Source organism: Acanthochromis polyacanthus, chromosome 23 (genome assembly GCF_021347895.1).
Source record: "Acanthochromis polyacanthus isolate Apoly-LR-REF ecotype Palm Island chromosome 23, KAUST_Apoly_ChrSc, whole genome shotgun sequence".
Lineage (NCBI taxonomy): Eukaryota > Metazoa > Chordata > Actinopteri > Pomacentridae > Acanthochromis > Acanthochromis polyacanthus.
The window spans coordinates 11,577,942-11,599,418 of record NC_067135.1 but is presented as its reverse complement, the minus strand read 5'-3'; the positions used below and the strand labels follow the sequence as shown (position 1 = coordinate 11,599,418).

At 38.9% G+C, this 21,477-nt stretch overlaps 1 protein-coding gene across 1 annotated transcript in view; it reads right to left on the bottom strand.

Annotated features, from left to right (window-relative positions):
• The window catches only part of LOC110956887 (phospholipid-transporting ATPase ABCA1-like), a 218,153-nt gene that overhangs the window by 15,213 nt on the left and 181,463 nt on the right, over window positions 1–21,477 (bottom strand). The window contains exons 50-53 of the mRNA XM_022202644.2: window positions 11,807–15,904; window positions 11,454–11,468; window positions 11,337–11,364; window positions 11,013–11,086 (exon numbers count right to left, since the gene is read on the bottom strand). Coding sequence (XP_022058336.2) covers window positions 15,770–15,904 — 135 coding nt within the window. The 3' untranslated portion in view covers window positions 11,013–11,086; window positions 11,337–11,364; window positions 11,454–11,468; window positions 11,807–15,769. The remainder of the gene's footprint in view (window positions 1–11,012; window positions 11,087–11,336; window positions 11,365–11,453; window positions 11,469–11,806; window positions 15,905–21,477) is intronic.

Here is a 21,477-nt window from a genome sequence, read left to right as displayed (position 1 = left end):
GGACAGATGAGACCAAACTGGAGCTTTTTGGTAAGGCACATCAACTCTATGTTCATAGACTCAAAAACCAAGCATACGAAGAAAAGAACACTGTCCCTACGGTGAAACATGGAGGAGGCTCAGTAATGTTTTGGGGCTGCTTTGCTGCATCTGGCACAGGGTGTCTTGAAAGTGTGCAAGGTACGATGAAATCTGAAGACTATCAAGGCATTCTGGAGAGAAATGTGCTGCCTAGTGTCAGAAAGCTTGGTCTCAGTCGCAGGTCATGGGTCTTCCAACAGGACAACGATCCAAAACACACAGCCAAAAACACCCAAGAATGGCTGAGAGAAAAGCGTTGGACTATTCTAAAGTGGCCTTCTATGAGCCCAGATCTGAATCCCATTGAACATATGTGGAAGGAGCTGAAACATGCCATTTGGAGAAGACACCCATCAAACCTGAGACAACTGGAGCTGTTTGCTCATGAGGAGTGGGCCAAAATACCTGTTGACAGCTGCAGAACGCTCATTGACAAATACAGAAATCGTTTAATTGCAGTGATTGCCTCAAAAGGTTGTGCAACAAAATTTTAAGTTATGGGTACCATCATTTTTGTCCAGCCCTATTTCATTAGTTTGTTTTTTTTAAATAATTATGTTAATCAACAATTCAAAAGTGATGGCTGATTTTGATTATTTAATTTTCAATAAATTTTTATTTATTGTTACTTTTGTGAGTTTCAAGTGATTTCAGTGAGAATTGTGGGTTTTTCCTTCTTTAACTGAGGGGTACCAACAATTTTGTCCACGTGTGTATTTGCCCCCTCATACCCATGGTCAGTTGTGCGAACTGTTGATTAAAACTTGAAAGCACCTTTTAAACTGCATATTTTGATGGTTTTGTATTAAATTTTCTTTCTTTGTGAGAAAATTTTCTGACTGAAATATTCCAGTTGTCTGACTGAGCACCTCGAGTCTAACTGAAAAGGTCAAGTGCTTAAGAAGTTTATTCTTCATTTTTTATTCTCGACACTTCAATCCCAGTTGATTTAGTGACATCTTTGGCTACCGCTGGCATTTATTTTGATTTCTGCAGCTTTATGTGGCATATTGTTCTCTGTGAATCTGCTGTAGGCTACAGTGCAGGACTGGTGGATTTCATCATACATAGAGAATTAGTAGCTATTTCTGACGAAGTCGTTCCAAAAATGGAGTTTGATTTCATTAGGTAGCATACATTTAATATGACAAAACACTCAAGGCCCATGCACTTTTGACACTTCCTCAGGGTTCCCTCAACTTTAAAGTTAGTACAGAACAGTATTCACAAGCAGGAAACCAGCCTCTTGAAATCTGATTTCCTGACAACAAAATTCCTAAAGAGCTAGCAGATGCTCAACACTTGCTTGGTTGCTCATCCGGTCTACTTTTAAGACTTCAGAGGTGGGACAGCGGCTGATAGCTTCATTCCTGTAATGGGCTGCTTTTAACTGTCTCTGAAATTGTGACAGTGGTAGAAGAAGCGCCGAGATCTGTCACTGTTTCATCTCCAAAATCTTAAAAGTTGACTTGACGAGTGATTGTTGATCGGTATGATGGAATGCTCTTTCGTGAGAACGTTTTAAAGCTTTCTGCTCTTGTATCACTAACATGCACCTGTTTTTGATTCCAACACAAATGTCAGGATCCAAGGTTTCCCAGCAGAACATTGCATTGTAACGAGATAATCAGTTATTCACGTCACCTGTCAGTGGTTTCACTGTTGGGGCTGATGCCTCCAAACTAGCATATAGCTTGATTTTCAGATTCATAGTAGAATTTCAACCTCACTGACTTTCTAAATGAGTTAACAGCTTTATTTTTGCCAACAGCTCTTCTTGGAAAAATCAGATGTGCTATGTGAAGGCAACAGATTCCACTGTGTGAGCAAAACGGCCTTGATGTTCACTTACACTTCATGTATGGTGCGTTTTCTATCGGCCAAACACCAAAGCTCTTCGGGAAAATATAGAAAACTTAGCACTGAAATGTTTTCTGGGTGTTACAGAAATTCCCAGAAGTTAGAGACAGATTCATTTCCCAGTGATAGAGTTGTGAACGTGTAATAATGAAATCGAAAAAGACAATTTGTACAAGCAAAGCAAGCCCGAATGGAACATCATATGGTCAATTATGAGGGAAAATGCTTCTCCGTTGATTGTAAAGCAAATTATTCAAATGTCAGACAGTTCACGTCCCATCACATTTAGTAAACACTGGCGGTACTTTAAGCACGGCGTCCGGACGGGAAAACAATCACTGAGAAAATGTCTGTGACTCTACAGCGCTGCAGCAGCATTCATCGCTGCAGGAGATCCTAAATGAACACCAATCAAAAGGGAACGGAGGCCCACACAGCGAGCGAGAACCCTCATCATCACCCAGCATGAAGCCCCAGAGAGATGTGGAAAAAAGGCAACTGGTTTAGCTTGAATAGCCCTGGACGAAAAGAGCCAAAATGCTCCAACCTCGCAGCTGTGTCCTTGTTAACGAGTCGAGATTCGATTAAACTGAAACCCTGAACTCTGGATCTCAACAGCAGCTGCTATGAGGGTCGATAAAGAAGCAAAACTGACTTAAAAAAACCTGAATATCAGCAACTAACACTTAAAATACACCGCTCATGCAAAAAAAAAAGTCGTACACAAATATTTCGTTGGACTGCCTTCAGCACACATTAAGTACGACACATTCGCCATGGCATCGTTTTGAAAAGCTTCTGCAATGTCACAGCATTTTTTTCTGTCTAGAGTTGCAATATTATCTACCAAGATCTTATACTGATGACGGGAGAGTCGGACCACTGCACAAAGTCTTCTGCAGCACATCCCAAAGACTCTCAGTGGGGCTAGACTCTATGGAGGACAATCCATGTGTGAAAATGACGTCTCATGCTCCCTGATCCACTCATTCACAATGTGAGTCCCATGAATCCTGGTATCGTCATCTTGGAACATGTCCATGCCATCAGGCAAGAAAAACTCCATTAAATAAGTTTTTGCCTGCAGAAACGTATTCATCACTGTAGAAATAATCTAATGGAAGGCTCTTTCCTATTTGCTTAGTTATAGACAAGTGGAGACTTTTTTTTTCTTTTTACAGGCAGTGTATAAAAGCTACTATGAAAGAAAATCCAGGAAAAATAATTTCGGAGAAAAAAAAAACACACAGGAGTTATCAGAAAGTGTCACCAGCTGTTTTACAAATGGAGAAAAAAGTTGAAAAAAGTGAAACAAAAAAAGCAACATACATTTTTTTTGAGTTGAGTCAACTTATCATGAAATTATGTTCAACCAACAAGCTATGTTGAGTTAGAGGAATTAGTTTTTCTGCTGCAATCAAAGATTTTTTTTAAATAGGTGAGAAATGTTTAAGTTGACTTATGACTGAATTTTTTCCTCATTTTATGTGTTAAGTACTTAATTGCCAGAATTCTGAACATTTTCAAGTTGATTACTCATGAAAATTAAGTTCATCCAACTAGTTTTTCCAGATTATTTAAAATGATTTTTTATGTGCTGCAATTTTAATTACTATACTTATAAACACAAGTTTTTAAGTTGACGAACATTCTAAAAATTAATTTCAAGCTCCAATTAGATTTTCTTCAGTAATTTCTGATGTTTTGTGTTAATGTTCGTCAATTCAATCACTGTTAATCAAAAACTGTTGGTAATTAACTATTTTGGTTACTCTAACACACAGTATTTAAATCTCAAAAGCAAACACGACACTAACTGAAAGCACCCCACAAATTTATTAGTATTTTTTTTCCATTGATTTTTTTAAGCTGAAGGGGAGAATGGCCCACATCTTACTGCTAAATATGACCAACATTATCTACATGCAGTAATAAAATATACTTCAACGGCTGTGTTGGCAAGTGAAGCTGAAGCCTTGTGAAAGAAAGAGATTAAAGAAACAACCCTGACTCAATAAAACCTGAATTATCAGCGACTAACACTCAAACATAAAAGCTACAATAAAAGAATCTGGGAGAAATAATTTAGAAGCTGAGAAAAAAAGAAATGACAGCAGGAAGACAGAGGGGATGGTATTTTCATCCTCTACAACAGAGCAGCCGACAAGATGGAGAGTTTGCATAAAAATGCCAGCAAAGGCAATTAAGTGGAGGAGAAGCTGTTTTTTTTTTCTTCCCCACAAGGCAGCAAAAGCAAACGTGATATTTTCGAGCAGCTGCCGACAGGGTCACACACTGAAGTCCGCAGTGTGAGGAATTCACAGCAGCAGCTAGTTTGACAAAAAAAATGTGGTAAAAATGCAGAAAGTCAGCGCAGCTCTTACATTTTTTCCCTTTCAAGATTCATTTCTACAGAGAATAACTCCACCCGCAAACACTTGACTTGAGCCTTGGACAAGTTCTATGCAAAACATTCCTTCTGCCATGAAGTTCAGGTGCCGCTAACAACAATGTCAAACATCATATTCAGCCAGATCATACAAAACCACAGCCCTGAACCTGAAGCAGTTAATATGAATTATTATTAACATGTGTGCTTTTCCTTCACTGGAAGGGTCAACCGGTATCTCTGCAGCTATTTCTCATTTTTCTGTACCTTGATTTCTCAATTTGAAACTGAATGCTGGCAGAGTGGTAGAACTGTAAACCCAGAGTTTCTAACCCTGCAGAAACTGACACTGAGTTGTTATTTTTTCCCCCTGTCTCTCTGCAAATGTCAAGTTTGAAAAAACAGGCTGGAGACCACTGTGGTAGAAACATGAATAAGCTGCTGGAAAACGACTGAACTATGTTGTTAAGTGTCAATATATTATTATTTCTGGGATTTTAAATGCATAAAAAAGCGTAAAAACACAATAACACTTTTAATCGCACCTCTTCCTAATTTCTGGCACAGAAATTTCTAGTGGAAATCTGGCAGCAAGGGTGTCAGAAAAATGTGTAAAAAACTGTGGAAGTAATAGCAAACATTTGCAATAAAAAAATCCAATTTTGCTGATTTAAATACACTAAAAGTAAGTTTATGGCTAAACATTGTAAAAGAACCAATTACTATTTGTAAAAATACACATTTTTGATGTGGATATTATTTATAGTTTAAGATGTGTTAACATATAAATGAAGACATTTTTATTTTCTGATTTTACTACACATTAGCTGCAATTGAACTAAACAGGAAAATTGTGTAAAATACCACTCATTTTTTAAATTCCTTGATATACATAAGTTTTCTTTCAAATAACAGCAAATATATGTAAAAGATTTTTTTTGTTGATGTACATACAGAAAAAAAATGTGTTAATTTTGTGGTCAAATGTGAAAAAAAACAACTGATTTGTAAAAATGCATTTCTAATGTTTATGTTATACACATTTTTTTTTAGAAATGTGATATGTAAATTAACATTTTTCATTCTGTGATTTTACTAGTTTTATGGATTTCATTTAAGAAACCACAGTTTAAACAATCATTCACTATTTTAGCCATTTTTCTTTCATATTTGTGTCATTTTCAGTTCATGTACTATTCAAATAACAGTAAATTGTTAAAACAGAAAAGCAGTTAACTGTTCAGATCTTTTACAGAGCAGGACACATCGCAAAAGGATGCATTTGAGCAAATGTTTCAATACAAAGGAATAAGAAAAAAAAATTTCTACTTGAGACTTCCACAATCCAAGGGCATTTCACAGGACCTTCTCTGACGAGTAAATCCATGTCCAGCTCACCTTCCTTCTGCACGAGGAGCCCAAATGTATTTTAACGGAGAAAATCAAATAAATAAATACAACATCAAACAAACACTTGAAGTAAGCTCAATGTTAAAGAAATAAAGCGACTCAGAACCATAATTAGGCTTCAGAATAACTTTCTGATCACAATAAAGGCTTTAAAAGGGCATTTTTTCCCAAACACTAAGATTCAGGGCTCTTGTGGCAACAATTCCCAAATGGCAGCTTCTCCCTTTTATGTTGGGAAGCAGCTTCAGGCGGCACATTGTTATTGCCACAGGCCATGCAAATCGCATATGAGTTTTAGTTTTTAATTCAGGAAAAATTAAAGCATGTTTTGCATTTCAGCCTGCAACACTGGATACTTGAATAAAAACTGGAGTCAAATCAGCCGGTTAATATGAAAATCCACACGTCTGTTTAAGGCCCAAATTGGCTCCAGCATGAGGCCTGTTGAAACATTATCATCCCACTGCTGCCACCGTGGAGATTTTCAGATATTGAATTGAAGAGATGTTTAATCTTTTGTCTTAATGACTGCACATGCAATCAGTTCAAGGACCGCCATTATGAGAGCGAAGGTGTTTGTCGAAGTTTAGCCAAAAGCTGGGGGAAAGAGTTTAAAATTATAATACACTATATTCAGAAGAAAATCTCTGAAAGTGAGAATCTGAGTTGTCATTAGTTGCATTATTACTCCGCCAAAGAACACGGCGGAGTTACGCGATGATCGACGTACGTTTGTCTGTCTAATAGCAACATTAAAAACAGCAACAGATTTGGATGAAATTTTCAGGGAAGGTCAGAAATGACACAAGGACCACCTCATTAGATTTGGCAGTGATGCAGCTTTTAGTCTGGATCCACGGATTTGTTAAAGATTTCTGTATCATTGCGAGATAACGACAACAACAACTGGCCCGACTGGTTATTATATACATATTTTGATATCAAGATGAGGCTGAGTCCTGGTGGGTTTGCGGGGCTAGCAGCTACCAGCATTTTTATCAAATTCCAAGCAATTGAAATGGGATTTCAAAATCATATGAGGTTCAATCGGACGAGGAGGTCATATTCTGTTTGAAGTCGGAGCCTCTCTTGAAAGACAGACGGTGATGGTCAGACAGTGTTTTGAGTCCACATCAGTGAGAAATTTGAGATGTGATGGAACAGAATGTCTTAATTTAACACCTGCAGTGTAGCCAATTATTCAACTATGCAGGTCGAGTTTGAGGGTCTCTCATAAGGTTGAGGGAATAACATCTGGAGATGTGTTGGCCTCAAGAAAAAACACTAATTTCTGTGGAGATTAACATGTTAAGTAGTTCATTAATATAATTATGGACTACTCAAAAATGTATTGTTCCAACTTGTTTTTCTAAGTTATTTTAAAGGATTGTGTGTTCCATATTTATTTACTATAAATATAAAACAAAGTTTTTAAGTTTACAGATTTTAAAAATTAACTTGCTCCAGTTAGATTTTTCTTAAGCAGTTCAGAACTTTATATATATGTTTTTAGGTCTTTCTGTCAACGTTAATTGACAACCGAGGGGAAAACGGGCTGGGGAAAATCCAAAAACAGACGGGAGCACAACAGAGTCCAAGAAGGGGAAGTCCAGGAGGGGGGAGAGCAGAAGAGTCCATGTAGCAGTCCAGAGGTGGCAGGTTTGGTGGGGAAACAGCTCCGATGATCCAACGGCGACTGAGTGACGGAGCGGGGTTTAAATAGCGAGGAGAGCTTGTGGACAGGTAAGCTGAGTTTACTGATGACTGCAGCTGACAGTCATTGGGGTAATCAGCAGGTAGAGTGCAGGGAGAGAGAGAGACATGAGGGAGAGGTGACAGACAGGGAACCAAAAAGGCAGGACAAAACCGAAACAGATCAGGAAACAAGAAAGGAGGAAGAAGAGGAAGAAAGGGGGAAGAAGGGCAGGGGCCAGAGCAAGAGCCTAACACTGATTTTCTAAAGTGAAAGTTAGAACAGTGAAGCTTTACTTCTAAATATGACTAACATGAGCCATGTACAGCACTACAAGATCTGCATTAGAAAATGAAGCCAAAACTCTGTCCACTATTGCTCATATCACAACTAAAAATATCCATTAATTACCAGCTTACTTGGAATCATTTGGTAAAAGACATGACAGTCAGCTTGAAATTTCTTTTGCTTCATATTTGTTCAGCCTACAGGTTTTATAAAATACAATCTTAACTGTTGGAAACTGTCCAGTAATGTTAGTTGGTAGTTACATTTAAGATAAATCAAGTTGTCAGGCCAATTTCATTGAGTTAAAACAACTTCAATTTCATTTTAAATCAAGAAATTAAGAGTTTAAATTACACACAGCATTAACTTGAGGCAACATGAATACGTTAACTCAACCATCAAAACAATGTTTGTCGCAAATTGGTTTATCTAAATCAGTAAACTGGACGATTTTCTTGCAATTATGCATTTGATTAAAGAAAAAGAGACCAACATGTGCCAATATTAGCGAACTGTGGCCATACATGAGGTCCAACCTGTCCAAAATAAAGTTCATTGTGTTCATCCAATTTACAATTTTTCGGCCTCAAAACATTTTCCAAAATCCAAAATGAAGAAAACTTTTTACATCTCTCTGTCTCACTTCAGATTAAATGAGTGAAGTGGTTGTAAGACAAGAAGATGACAAAAAAAGAACAAACAGCATTGAGACACAGTCATTAAAATGAAGAATATTTTTAAAAAATGAGCTTATATTAAAAGAAATAATAAAAAGTCATCCCAGACAGATCAAAAGGACAAGTTCTGAGGTGTCTATTTGACTGCAATGAGATGAACAGAGACATCGCTCCAATTACCAGCTACTCCAGGTTCCCCCAAAGCAAGAACAGCAAACTCAGACTACAGAGGATGATTGCCGTCTGAAAAGGATGGTGGGAGCTTTCTGCAGAGCTCGCCTGTCGAGCAGATCATCGAATCTCCTCTAACTCCTGTAATCTTCCCATTCCGACAGACAATGCCTTCTGTTGTATTCCTGAACTCGACAGAGATTGAGATTGGCAAGTTGTTCGGAGTATTTTGTGTACGGCGCGGTCGATAAAAAAACCTGTTATCAGCATCAGATGTGGCTGGTTTTGACCTTTCCCTGCGAAAGGTTTGACAAAACTAAAACCAAAAATAACGCAGTGATGAAAGACGAGACGTCGGCAGGAGAAGCTCCGACAAGCTCCAGAAATATTGCTGCAGTTCCTTGAGATGGAAATACGGAAATTGTTTCTTCATTACTTGTTTTTCCTCTCATCATTTCATACCAAAGAGTAATAATAATGCTGCACAAGCTACTGCTACAATTGGACATTTCTTTTAAAAGCGGCGACCTTGTTAGAGGAGCGAGACGGTTCACAGCTCCATGTAGAAATGTCATTTCACCAACACCTTTTGCAATCATGTTGCCTCACATTGACACTTCCACCTGCATGTTTCACATTCAGCACTAAGCAGCTAACCAGACTAATTCAAGTTGGCTTCATCTGACAAAGAATCTGCCACCAACCATCTTTATGTTCATTAGCAGGGTGTAAACCGGCATCTTCGTGCACCGTGTCAGAATGTGATATTTTCTCTCTGCGTGATGGGAAGAAATGCAGCATTAGCTTCTGCTCAAGTCAAATCTGAGGAAAATGTGGTGCTCACTGGTTCATTTTTAATCCTTTTTCATGTAATGCAGGGGCAGAGGATGGGCTATTTGGTCAAGGAGAAGTGCAGATCACTACACTACAGATCACTACAAGTGGTCACAATCATGTGATCACTTGTAGTCATAGTTACAGTGATGCCGTGTTGCCAAATCTCTGGATCCAGACTATAAGCTCCATCACTGCTCAAATCTAATGACCTTCTGACCTTCCCTGAATATATCATCCAAAGCCGTAAGCCCGTTTTTGAGCAATGTTGCTAACAGACAGACAGACAGACGTCACATAGCTCCGTCGTTCTTTGGCAGAGTAATAACACAAAGTGACCCTGTGGTTGTGTCATTGCACTCACACAGCGACTTCAGCCACACTAAAAAGGTTAGTCTTTAAGGTGTATTCTGTGTCAATACGGTATGCAACTCACACCTGCCAAGAATTCCTCTGGTGGCAAAAGTAGAAATAGCAAAGCTGTTATGAAACCCTACAAACATGTTGCATTGTGGGACACAGTTGGCAAATCAATAAGACATTCAGGTATTTTTGGCATCCTGCAGATTTTGCTTCTTTTTGCAAACGACATAATGCAGTTCTGCCAAATCACTGTGTAATACTAGTGTAGTCGGTGGTTACAAATACAGCCAGTATCTCTCACTATTTATGCTGCAGTGTCCTCAGAGCTGGGCTGTTATTCTAGGATCAACCAATCTGTGCTTCAGATTTCAATTATATTTGCAGGTACTTCTGTTTCATGCTCAAAGATGAAGTAATTTTTTGCCACAAATAGGCAGAACATTCTCCCCAGCTCACTGTGTAACCACTGCAGAATGATCTGACTGCAACTCAGTATCATTCCAACGCAGCGATGAGGGACACAAAGACACTCTGGCTTGTACTTGTTTCTTTAAACCAATCATGTGCGGCGTTTAGCCTTGGAAGTAGCGATGGTGTCCCTCCAAACTGGTGTTTTTGCACAGAGAGGAGCATATTACCAGCAAGGAGGTTGTTGCTGTTTTGACCATTTTGATAAAGTTAACATGCAAATAGTAGAGAAGAAGGAGAAAGCCATGCAAAAAGTGCGACAGAAATAACATACTTATACGCAAAGTCAACATCTGGTCAGTCAGACTACTCCAGCAACATTCAATTAAACTAAATTTTAGCATTTTTGCCAATTTCTTTTGATAAAAATGAGCTCAAACTCCACTATTTCATACTGTACAGAGATAATAATATGGCAAAGCAGACCTATGTCTTAACTGGTAATCTGTTCAGCCTGACATGACAAATATCTGCAGTCTACATCTGGTGACTCAGAGCTGTAATTTTCAATCGAAGCCTCCCAATAGTTTGTTTTTAACCATATGCAAGATTAAACACACTTCACTTCAAATTAAAAATAGCACAATTAGAGTGAGATAAGATCATTTTGAGTAATTTATAGTCATTTTAGTGAATCTAATGTATTACCAGCCCATCTGCTCCCTACTTCTTGGCCAACCCTCCTGATCTGTGACGTAACCTCTGCTCATAAACCTCCACATTACGCAGGCACAGAAGGTGCGAGGGAATAATGGTGGGATGTGACAAGCAATCTTACCTTAAGACTCCAGTTTTATCGCCTCTGTGAAGTTCACATCTGACTGATTACATCTGGCAGTGTTCCCCAGGACTCTAATGAGGAAAGAAAGTAAAGAGGTGTTATACACGGCTTCACCATTAACACAAGACGTTGCAGAGAGAGTTTCCAGGCACAGGAAGCCAGACGATGTGTAATTTACTTCTTTACCAAGATAAACTTAATAAAACTTAATAAAACAAGTAGCCTCATTCATTTCACACAAAAAATATCTGATTATGTCTAATTAATACACTTTTTTCCATTAAAGAAGGAGTTGAACACACAAATAAAGCAGAAACTTACAGAGAATTCTTGCTCCATCTGGCTGCACCTTCCAAAACAAATACAAAAACAAACACTTTCACCAGAGAAAAAAAAATAGAAATCAATACACATGTATAAAGAATTGAAGACACTTACCACTCGAAGGATTGTCTAAATCCAGAGACAAGAATGGAAAATGGGCTTGGAAATATTTTTAGAATTACATTCAACTGAGACATCTTAATGAATTATCGGCGAACGCTCTGTTCCAAAACACATTTTTTGATACTGAAATAAAATTGTATAAACAGCTGGTGTAACTTCAGGCACACTGGCTCTGAAATGGCTCGACAAAAAGTAAAATAAATAAATAGAAAGCCCACACACTGAAAGTGTCTGTGTGATAGTTTGACAGGAAAATGAATTCATTCTCAGGCATCTGGCAGACAAAATGTCTCTTTGCCTTTGAGAAGGAGCCACTCCACTAAATGGGAAATAAAATGCCTTACCCAGTGTGGTGCAGTCTGTATTCTGGCATCCCATGGAGTCAGTTAAAGGGACGAAACGTATGAGAGACTCAACAAATGTGAGCCTGCGACTGGCAGCTAAACTCACAGAGAAAAAGACGCGAAATAGTGAAAGGAAGGACGGAACAATAAGACAGCGTGTAGGAACTAAACCGACTTTCAAACTGCAGCCCAATCATTCACTGGACAAACACAGCCATGTACAAACATTAAGTCGCATTACAATTTGTGCAAATGTTTAATCACTTGTCTTGGCATAAAGCAATATTTAGTGCAAATAGGATTCATTATTCTTTACAGCAGGCGTGATAGTAATGTGAGGACTCAGCGCAGCATACAAATGATGTCAAGCTCTGAAAGTGCCTGTGATGACTGAATAGGGGCATTATTTAAATTCTGAACAAAGGAGTGCCCAGTAATGGAGGCTGCACAAGAGTATGTTGCTTGGACATTGACTGTTTTCCAATCATGAGCAGGACAGAATGCAAATGACACCATACAAACAATGACGATGGCAGCATGTAAATATTTCTGAACCTTAACAGCACATAAAACATCCCTGAGTGACAGTTTGTCTTGGATACAGCGCAGATATTTACAGTTTTGAATAGGGATGTCCAGATCAACCTTTTTTTTTTTTCATATATCCCCAATTACTTTAACTTTTCATCCCAAACTGATACTATATGCACTGAACCACAATGCATTTCTGCAGTACATGAAGAAAATGGTGCATTTCTGTCTCCAGCTGTTACACAGGTTATCAGGAACCTTTGTGTAAACCTCTGATGGAACACTTTCTGAAATGTAGCGTGGAGCAGGTGACTCCACAAGCTTTAAAAGACAGAAAAAAATGGATTTGATTGTGTCTCTACATCTGTCAGAAAATGTGTTGAAGATTAGGTGTAATACCTGGTTGTGCCACCAGGTGGAGCCACTTACTGTTTAGTATTGTTGCCATAAAGAGAAGGCAGTCACTTGGGCGACCAGCACTTCATGTTGGCAAGCAAAGAGGATTGTGGGGGTTTAGCTAGCAATGGAGATCATGACAAAGAGTTCTGTGATGCTTAATAAACCCTGAATGGAGCTAACATGCTTAAGTCAAACGGAGTTTGATTATTTATGATTAACAACCTCCACTGTCTTGCTCTTGCTTTATGGCATCTGTCTGGCAGTGGATGTAAACTAAGGACTGGGCTTTGGTTCCTGTTTTTACCAATCGATTTAAAAAAAATTGGAAATTGAAATTTGATCGGAACATCCCTCATTCTGAATCGAGTTTCTCCAAAGTCTGTGACACCATAGTTGTACGTTTTGCAGACATGTTGTAATTCAATTCAAATTAAAAATGAATGAAACAAAAGCAAACATTTTGGTTGATCATTTACTAAACTCCTCCCACAAACAATAAAAAGCTTTGTTACTACACACCTGCCAAGTTTAGCATTTTCCCACATGCTAACATCATATAAACAGTAAGGGAAGTTGGTAAATAAATAGGTTGGAAAGCAGTGTGTAAAACCAGGGGGAAAAACAAAACACAATAATAAATACGAAAAATGAAATAGAAACTTGCTTACAGTATTTACTTGCGAGTTTACTTCTGAGCTATTATGCACTTATGTAGCTAGCTCACTATACCTGTTAGATCTGTTGTAGACGGTGCTTGTTGGACTAATGCTTGTGGTAAATCTGCCAGTTGTATCAATGTAAAGTAGATATCTGTTAGGTATAGCAACAGTAACTAAGACGGCAGGAGTTTAGCAAATATTCGGTCCCAATAAATTGCTTTGTATGTTACAATAACTCAAAACAGCAAACACAACTTCTTATTACAAATAAAACATGTTGCAAAGCAGGATCTTCACTGGTTCTAAAAAGCTTTTCAGTTACAAGTTGTTTAGAAGGCACATTGTGAAAGACTGTATTCAGTTGAGAGCTAGTGCTATTGTATATTCTGAAGTGCTGCCATTGATAGGTGGAAAAGGCTTAACAAAAGCACCAATATCAGCACTATGACAAAGATTGTGAAAGGAAAACTGATCAGTACAATATAACGATTTTACAAGGCATGGCATTTCAACACTTATAAAATGTGTATGTGTTCTTACTTACACATTCATTGGTGATTCTCAGGAATTGTGTCCATGTACACTTGCCTTTCTTTCAGCCTCAACATGTTTGACAGCTGGTTGACTCTGACTCTGCAGTGGCCCACCACTGTAACCCTGGTGTCTGTCACCGAACACCATCTACAGCTAATTGGAGGCTCATTCAGACATTCAAAGCAAACACATCTGACAGAGTTGTTATTAACTGTTTCTGTGCCGCAGCAATCAGTAGAGTGCATGTGAGCGAACACAACACGAGGCTGAAATAGACCATTTGTTGATTCTTGCATTGCTTGCTGGAGTCCTTCATAAATCTCTAAACGTTGAGACCTCTTTCAGCAGTAGTAAGTTGACAATGAGAACTTTTACAAAGTGATAGAGTTCAACATATCATTAGAATCAATAGCCAATGTAAAAAAACGGTTAAAGTGTTAAATATAATTAATTTGAAGGTAAAGCCTGAGGTATTTTCAGTGCTGTGCAATGTGCAACGCTCATAGGGAATGATTTGGCCCTTACACCGTCGCTGAGGTAAAACATGATCAGCAATATATCCTCACACAACCTTGAACGGAGCTGCAGAAATCTTCTCTCGTCAAGTCATTCTTGGCAGTGATGCTGATTTTTGTCATAGAAAGTTTGGCTTTTTGACAAGAAAAGTCAACAGTCAAGAAAACTCCCATTTTGATTAATTGGTTAGTGTACAAACTAAACAAGGGAAACAAAATCACTCATGCAGATATGGACAATCACGCTAACGACATTTAAGCGTGGCAACTTGTCGCTAAAAATATAGCACATTTACATTCATCAGAACCAGAAACGGTAAAACCAGAAGTTATCGTTAGATTTTCGGCTTCTTAACACTCCTTGAACTACCCATCTGTGATATCCTTTTCCACTGGAAGCTTAAAATCATCAGACATTTCATCAAAGTCACTTTATTCTAAATATTTCATTTTGAAAAAAATGCCAAAAATAGACCATTTGTGCTAACTAGAATCTGTAAAAAACTAAAAAAAAAAATCTGTGCTCTTCGGTGTAATCGTGAAGCCATTAGTGACTCAGCTGTGACCAACAGCTGACAAAAATTCATTTTTGTTGTCAGTTTAGGCTGAACTGCAGGCTGTGTTGATATAGAGCAGATAGGAGACCAGCCAAAATGAAATGCAGGAAGTACATTTTTTTTGTAGGTGTTATCAGTTTTTGTGGGTACTTCTTTTGAAATTGTAAAAAAAAATCTAAGAAATGTAACTTTTTCTTAATGATTTATGGCCTTTTAGATTTGATTTGCAGCAGACATGACACTTTTGAGGTCTCTTTGCTTCTATTCATAGTTGTGCTGTTTTCATAGCGGTGCAGGACTTTATATTGCAGGGGAAAGCTATAATCACCAAAAAATGCTTGGAGTTCGGAGGGCTAAACAGGTTTAAATTAATCATGTTGCAGATGGTTAAACTTAGACAGGGGAACAATGCAAAAATGTATGTGCTGTTGCTGCATCGGCCTTGGTGTGTTTGGGGAGTGAACAAGTTTGAAAGACCGACTGAGGCACAATATTCTGGGTTATCATGTCAGGAATATAGAAAATATTCATTTTAGATGCATTTTCCATTCATCTCTGCACAAACCTCCTTCTGTGATGTTGAATTACAGCTAATCATGTCCTGTTTGTACACTAAATTCATATTTTTTTTTCTATCAATAAAGCCAAATGCTGCTTTTTGTCCTGTGTAAGAGTTCACTCTTGTTATCCGGCAGATCAGACTCATTCCAAACTGTTCAAGGTATATTGCGGATCTGCGGTTGAGTGCAATGCATTTTCCTCTGGGCATCACACCTCAGTTCCTCTGGTGGTCCTCACAGACTCCAGCGGCAGCTCATCTGAAATGTCCACCGGGTTACTGTAGGCCTGAGAGGCGTCGTCCTCCTCCTCCCCGTGCTGCTGCCTCGCAAAATTCACAAAGACCTAGAATGTCAATGAGGAGAGGAAGGTACTTAGAGGCAGAAGGTAAGATAAAAAAACTTCTAATCCACACAGTGCTGAAGGGCCTGTGGACATTTCTCTACCCATCTCATTTTGCCTCTGCCTTTTAAAACAAACAGAAATAGCGGTCCAGACAACGGGGCGCATGTGAATGAGTTGCCAGACAAGAGCTATGAAGCATCAAGTAAGCGTCTGGGCTCACACAGTGAATGTCAGTTTGACATCTTTGACCAGCTGAGAAAGAGAATAAAACAATCATTCTTCTCTCCGTGATGCCCATTTAATGTCAGACGAAATCAATCCTATGGCGTTCATAAAAAAAGCTGTGTGGGTTTCATTGTGCTGTAAACATCACCGGCGGCGCAGGCTTTTTATTCTCTTAGCATTAGCCGTAAAGCTACATGAAAACTTTTATCCTACAGAGAGGGGGGAAAAAATAAAAGGCAACAAAGAGTATCATATAAAATGATAAGAGCATTGCTTTTTCATTAAATGGTTTTCATTGGCTGTGCGAATATAAAAGGACATGTGAATTACTAGATTGCATTTAAAATCTCCGCGAGGGAAAGAAAGAAAGAAGAAAATAAAAAGTCACCCATCAGAAACAGCCCCTATTTATTAATTCTGTCTTCATAGCTACAAACCTGTTCAATCAAATCATAAATAAACACATGCGACAGGGTATAAATAAACATCAGCATTGTACTGGGCTTGAAAACACTCCTCTTTTGTTTTTTTGTTAAGCTCAGATAATAAAGATCCATCCGTCAGCTTTTGAACCTTCTGTTTTTAATTAACCAATGAATATAATCAGAAATCTGCTAATTTAAAGTTAATGGAGTCTTTATTCGCGTTTGGAAATTGCATTTTTATGAGCAAAGGAGGTAAATTTAGCAGTGAAAATAAGGTTTTGCAGGAGGCTTTTCCACTGCTTTTTGAGCACATATAAAGAAACCGTTTGGCATTTCAGAAACACACCAGTTTGTTTTTCTCCCAAAAGTTAGATCAGATGATCGATACGACTCGTTATTTGCATGCTTAGGATGGAAACCGCAGCCAAGAGGTGATGAGGATGGGAAAACAGATTCCCAGACTGTCTCCAAATAATAAGAAAAACACCACTTCTAGAGCCTCTGGTAAGCACACTTGGTTTATTGTTGAGAAATAATTACACAACATATCCCCCTCTGAAAGCACGACTTGTTGCTTCGGACGGTTCTGTTGAGGTGTTTGGATTACATAAATAGAAATGGTTTAAATGAGAGTGTTTTACTGCAGCGAGGCTCATCTTATAACTCTGGGGAGAACAGAGCTCACTGTAGCGCCCACTGCTTCCTTATGCTAAGCTAGGCTAATTGCCTCCTGGCTGGAGCTCAACATTTAAACACAGACGTGATGCTGGAACTCTCTACCAGGAAAACAACATGGACGCAAGCTACTTTCAATATGGAAAAAGCCACAAGGATAAAACTCTGACAAGTTCAGACGTGTTTTGCTGGGAAGCTTTGGATTCTGACATACCCACAGTGATGCACTTGTCACACTACAGAATTCACTCAGGTAAGGCTTGAGGAACACGAACAAGTGCTCAACATGCTTACTCGGCCTCCAAACTCCTCGACTTCCAAGGGTTGTGGCAGGATGAGCCTGGTCTAAAGAGAGCTGTTCTAGAAGCTATTATTGCAAATATTTAAGCAAATTCAGTAGGTGGGAGAAAAATAGCATACATTTTAAGTCATATTTCTCTCTACCTGATGAACTTGATGAAATTCATTATCCTTTAGCCTTGTCGTAGATTATTATCTGGCTGTTTGTTCACCAGCATATCTACTGCGGTTACTCTCATTTATCAGTACAAGAAACTATACACTGCCTACCCCCCCCCCCAAAAAAAAAAGTGGCCACTTGGATTTAACTAAGCAAATAGGTAAGAGCCTTCCATTGGTTAATTACTACAGTGATGAATACGCTTCAGTTGCAACAACTTATTTAACCCTAGCTGATGCAGTGAGGAGCTTCTCATTTCTGAAACAACCGTGGAAGACATATCCTGTGGTCGTGGAAAGGACGTTAATCTGTTTCAGAAGGGTCAAATTATTGGCCTGCATCAAGCAAAGAAAAAACTAAGGAGATTCTGAAACAACTAAAATCAGGTTAAGAACCGTCCAACGCATTATTAAAGCCTGAAGGATAGTGGTGAACCATCATATTAGAGGAACAAATGTGGTCGGAACAAACGCATAAGTTGCCTGCTAAACTTGCTGAGCTGCTGGGCTGCCCCATGTATTGTATTTCTAAAAGCAAAGCAACATTTATTGAAATAGGGCATCTACACACAGTCCCATTCAAAAGTTTGGGGTCACTTAGAAATGTCCTTATTTTTGAAAGAAAATTTTTTTTTTTCAATGAAAATAACATTAATTAAATCAGAACTACAGTCTAGACATTGCTAATGTGGTAAATGACTATTCTAGCTGGAAACGGATGATTTTTAATGGAATATCTCCATAGGGGCACAGAGGAACATTTCCAGCAGCCATCACTCCTGTGTTCTAATGCTGCATTGTGTTAGCTAGTGGTGTTGAAAGGCTAATTGATGATTAAAAGACCCATGTACAATTATGTTAGCACATGAATAAAAGTTTGAGTTTGCATGGAAAACATGAAATTGCCTGGATGACCCCAAACCTTTGAATGGTAGTGTATGGAAAGCTTCCCAACTCGTAAACCGTTAATCTCATGAAGCTGGTGGGTCGTTGGGTGTGGAAAAGGCCCAACAGTGGACTACCTTGGAGAAAGCTTCGCCTGCACTACGCCGGAGGCTCCAGTCTGCTTATGTGAGAGCTGATGTCACAGCATGAGCAGAGTGTATCAAGGTCACAGTTGTCGAGGCATCTCATCGAGGGAGAATGAGTAAGAGGAGAAGAATGACAGAAGCAACAAATGCAGCCTCCGCCCAGCTCTCTCAGCCTCTGACCCTGCCACTGGCTCATATTGGTTTGATGTGCAGAGGCATGCACAGCATTTCATATTCACCGTCAAGGCTGTGCGGTTTTGCAACAGATTCTCTGAGTGCGTTGAAGTTTCTCGAAGAAAAAATAATAAAGAAAAAAAAAGCACTTCAGTGGTGCGGCATTTTAAACTCAACCTGTGCTCTGTGGTGTGATTATTTTATAATGTTCACTTTCTGTATTTAGTCAGCCATCCATTCATGACCCGAACGTCATGCACCAGTGCCGCTGAGTGGCATTTTCTTAATAACAGATGGATACGGGCATTAATTACACTGCAGCGGCTGCATTTGGGTGTTTATTTGGTACCCATTGGGGCAGAACGCAGGGGGGGGAAGGACGTGAATCACCTAATTAACCTCTTCTATATCAAAGGAGCCCTTGCAGAATGGAAAAACGACTATTTTTACGCTCTGCCAGGATACTATACATACAGTTTCAATTTCACCTTTGTTATTCACAAGTTGAACAAAACAACTTTACAGTCCTAGAAGGGTTCCCATTAATAGGGGTGATTTAATGCCTGTGAACATTATTAGGAGTGAGCATGATAAGACGCAGTTTAAACCCGCACTAATTGATTTTTGGCCCTTTGGGGGCAGTGCAGCACTTTGACATATCATCACCTTATTACTGCAAATATGTTAGCAAGTCAAGCAGGGAGCAAAGATAGCATTTTGGAGTCATATTTGTGACACTTTGATGAATTTAAATACAAATTTCTGCTAACTACATCACTATGCTCGACATCTTATCTACCGTTTTCCTTTTTTTGGTGCAATTGAGAATGAAGTTCATGCAAGTGGTGAGACTAAACCCAAGCATTAAAGCTCTGGCCTTTGCTTTTTAACATATTTTGGATCAGAAAGGTCATCTCTTCTATTATTTTGCTGACAACGTCCACACTCACACAAAGCAGTGGATGTTTCACATTCCTACCACACAATCTGCTCCCTAAAAGACAATAGAGAAAAGTCACATTTTCCTTTCAAATTTTGCTCTGCACTGTCGCGGCCATCAGCATTAACAGCTGAGCTGCAGGCTGCGTGGATCAATATTAATTGTAGTGCAAGTCGGGTGTTATACTATAGGTCAAGGCTCTTCTCTATAAATCACCAGCTGAAAGGAGACTGTCCGGGTCTGTGCAGGTTCTCCAGCCCTCCCCCTTTGTGTTAAAATACCGTGACCCCCTGGTTCTAGTATGATTTATTTACTGCCTCTGATCTGGTAAATATTGACCAGTGCAGAATATGGGGCGAGTCGACTCAAAAGTTAAAGGAGGAAATAGGCAAGAGTGGAACTTGTAGTTTGGTGGAAAACAACAACGATCTGTGAGTTTACACCAAAAGTTACAGCTGTTGGCTTTTCATTATTTATTTTACTCTTGTAGCGGGAGGATAGTTACCCCCTAAGGGCATATTTCACTCAAATACTACAGGGAAATGCAAAGTAATTTCTATAAACAGCAGTGGAATTCCCCTGGTATTGCGCAGACCACCACACAGCAAAGTATATCTTCAGCCTATCAGCCTGTTACAGCTCTACAAATCAAGTGTGTCCACTCAAGTCTAAATCTGCCCATATATGTATGTAAATGTATATATAAGTAAATGGAGAGAATGAAATAACACAAAAACAACATGACATCGCTGGGATCATGTCAGTTCCGTCAGACACCAACCCTGACATCTGATGCAGTTGACAAAATTTTATATTTTTCATCTGATCTGTGTTTTGTTCCCCCCTTAATAATTAGCTACCTCTGCAACCTAAACTCAGTAGTGAAATTTTATGACACAGTGATGAATTAACTACGATTAGAATAGCGCAATCGTTGTGTAAAAGCCGTGACCGAAGTGATTTCAACAATGTTGGTTTCAAATTTAAATCTTTTTTCTTTTCTTTTCTTTCCATTGTTTTATCCAACAAACTGACCACAATATTTCCTGATTTTGAATAAATTTTTGTTTAAAAATAATGGGAAAATATAATTTAAACTTCCATTTATGTATTGTTTGATATGACTTATTTTATATTAAATGAATACATTAATAGCATTTTTGAACACTTTTTTTGCAGTTTGATGATGTGTCTGCTTGCTGAGGACGGGCATATTAGACCGAATATGAAAATAATGTCAGGTGTATGCAAAATTTCTTTATATGCAACATTTTAACCAGTTATTACTTCATTTTTATCATGTTCTCTGTAAGAAATATTGTCCTAGAATCAGCGCTTCACATTGATTTAGATGCAGTAGCGATACAGTGTAAATAAGTGCACAGGCAGCTCACTTCATCCACTTCTGTGTCTGTTTTTTAAACCAAACAAGAGTCTTTTTACCCCCCTCTCTACGCTGGAGTGGAGTGACGACCTTTGCGGACCCCTCGGAGGTCATCCTCACCTCCCACCTGGTCATCTGCCGCTGAGCTAATGGTAGGTTTGCAGGACCAGACACACTCGTACTCGCCACTGAGCGGCTGATTGCATCAGGTCTCCGAGGAAAACACAAGGTGAGGCCGGTCCACACTGTGCAGGACTTAT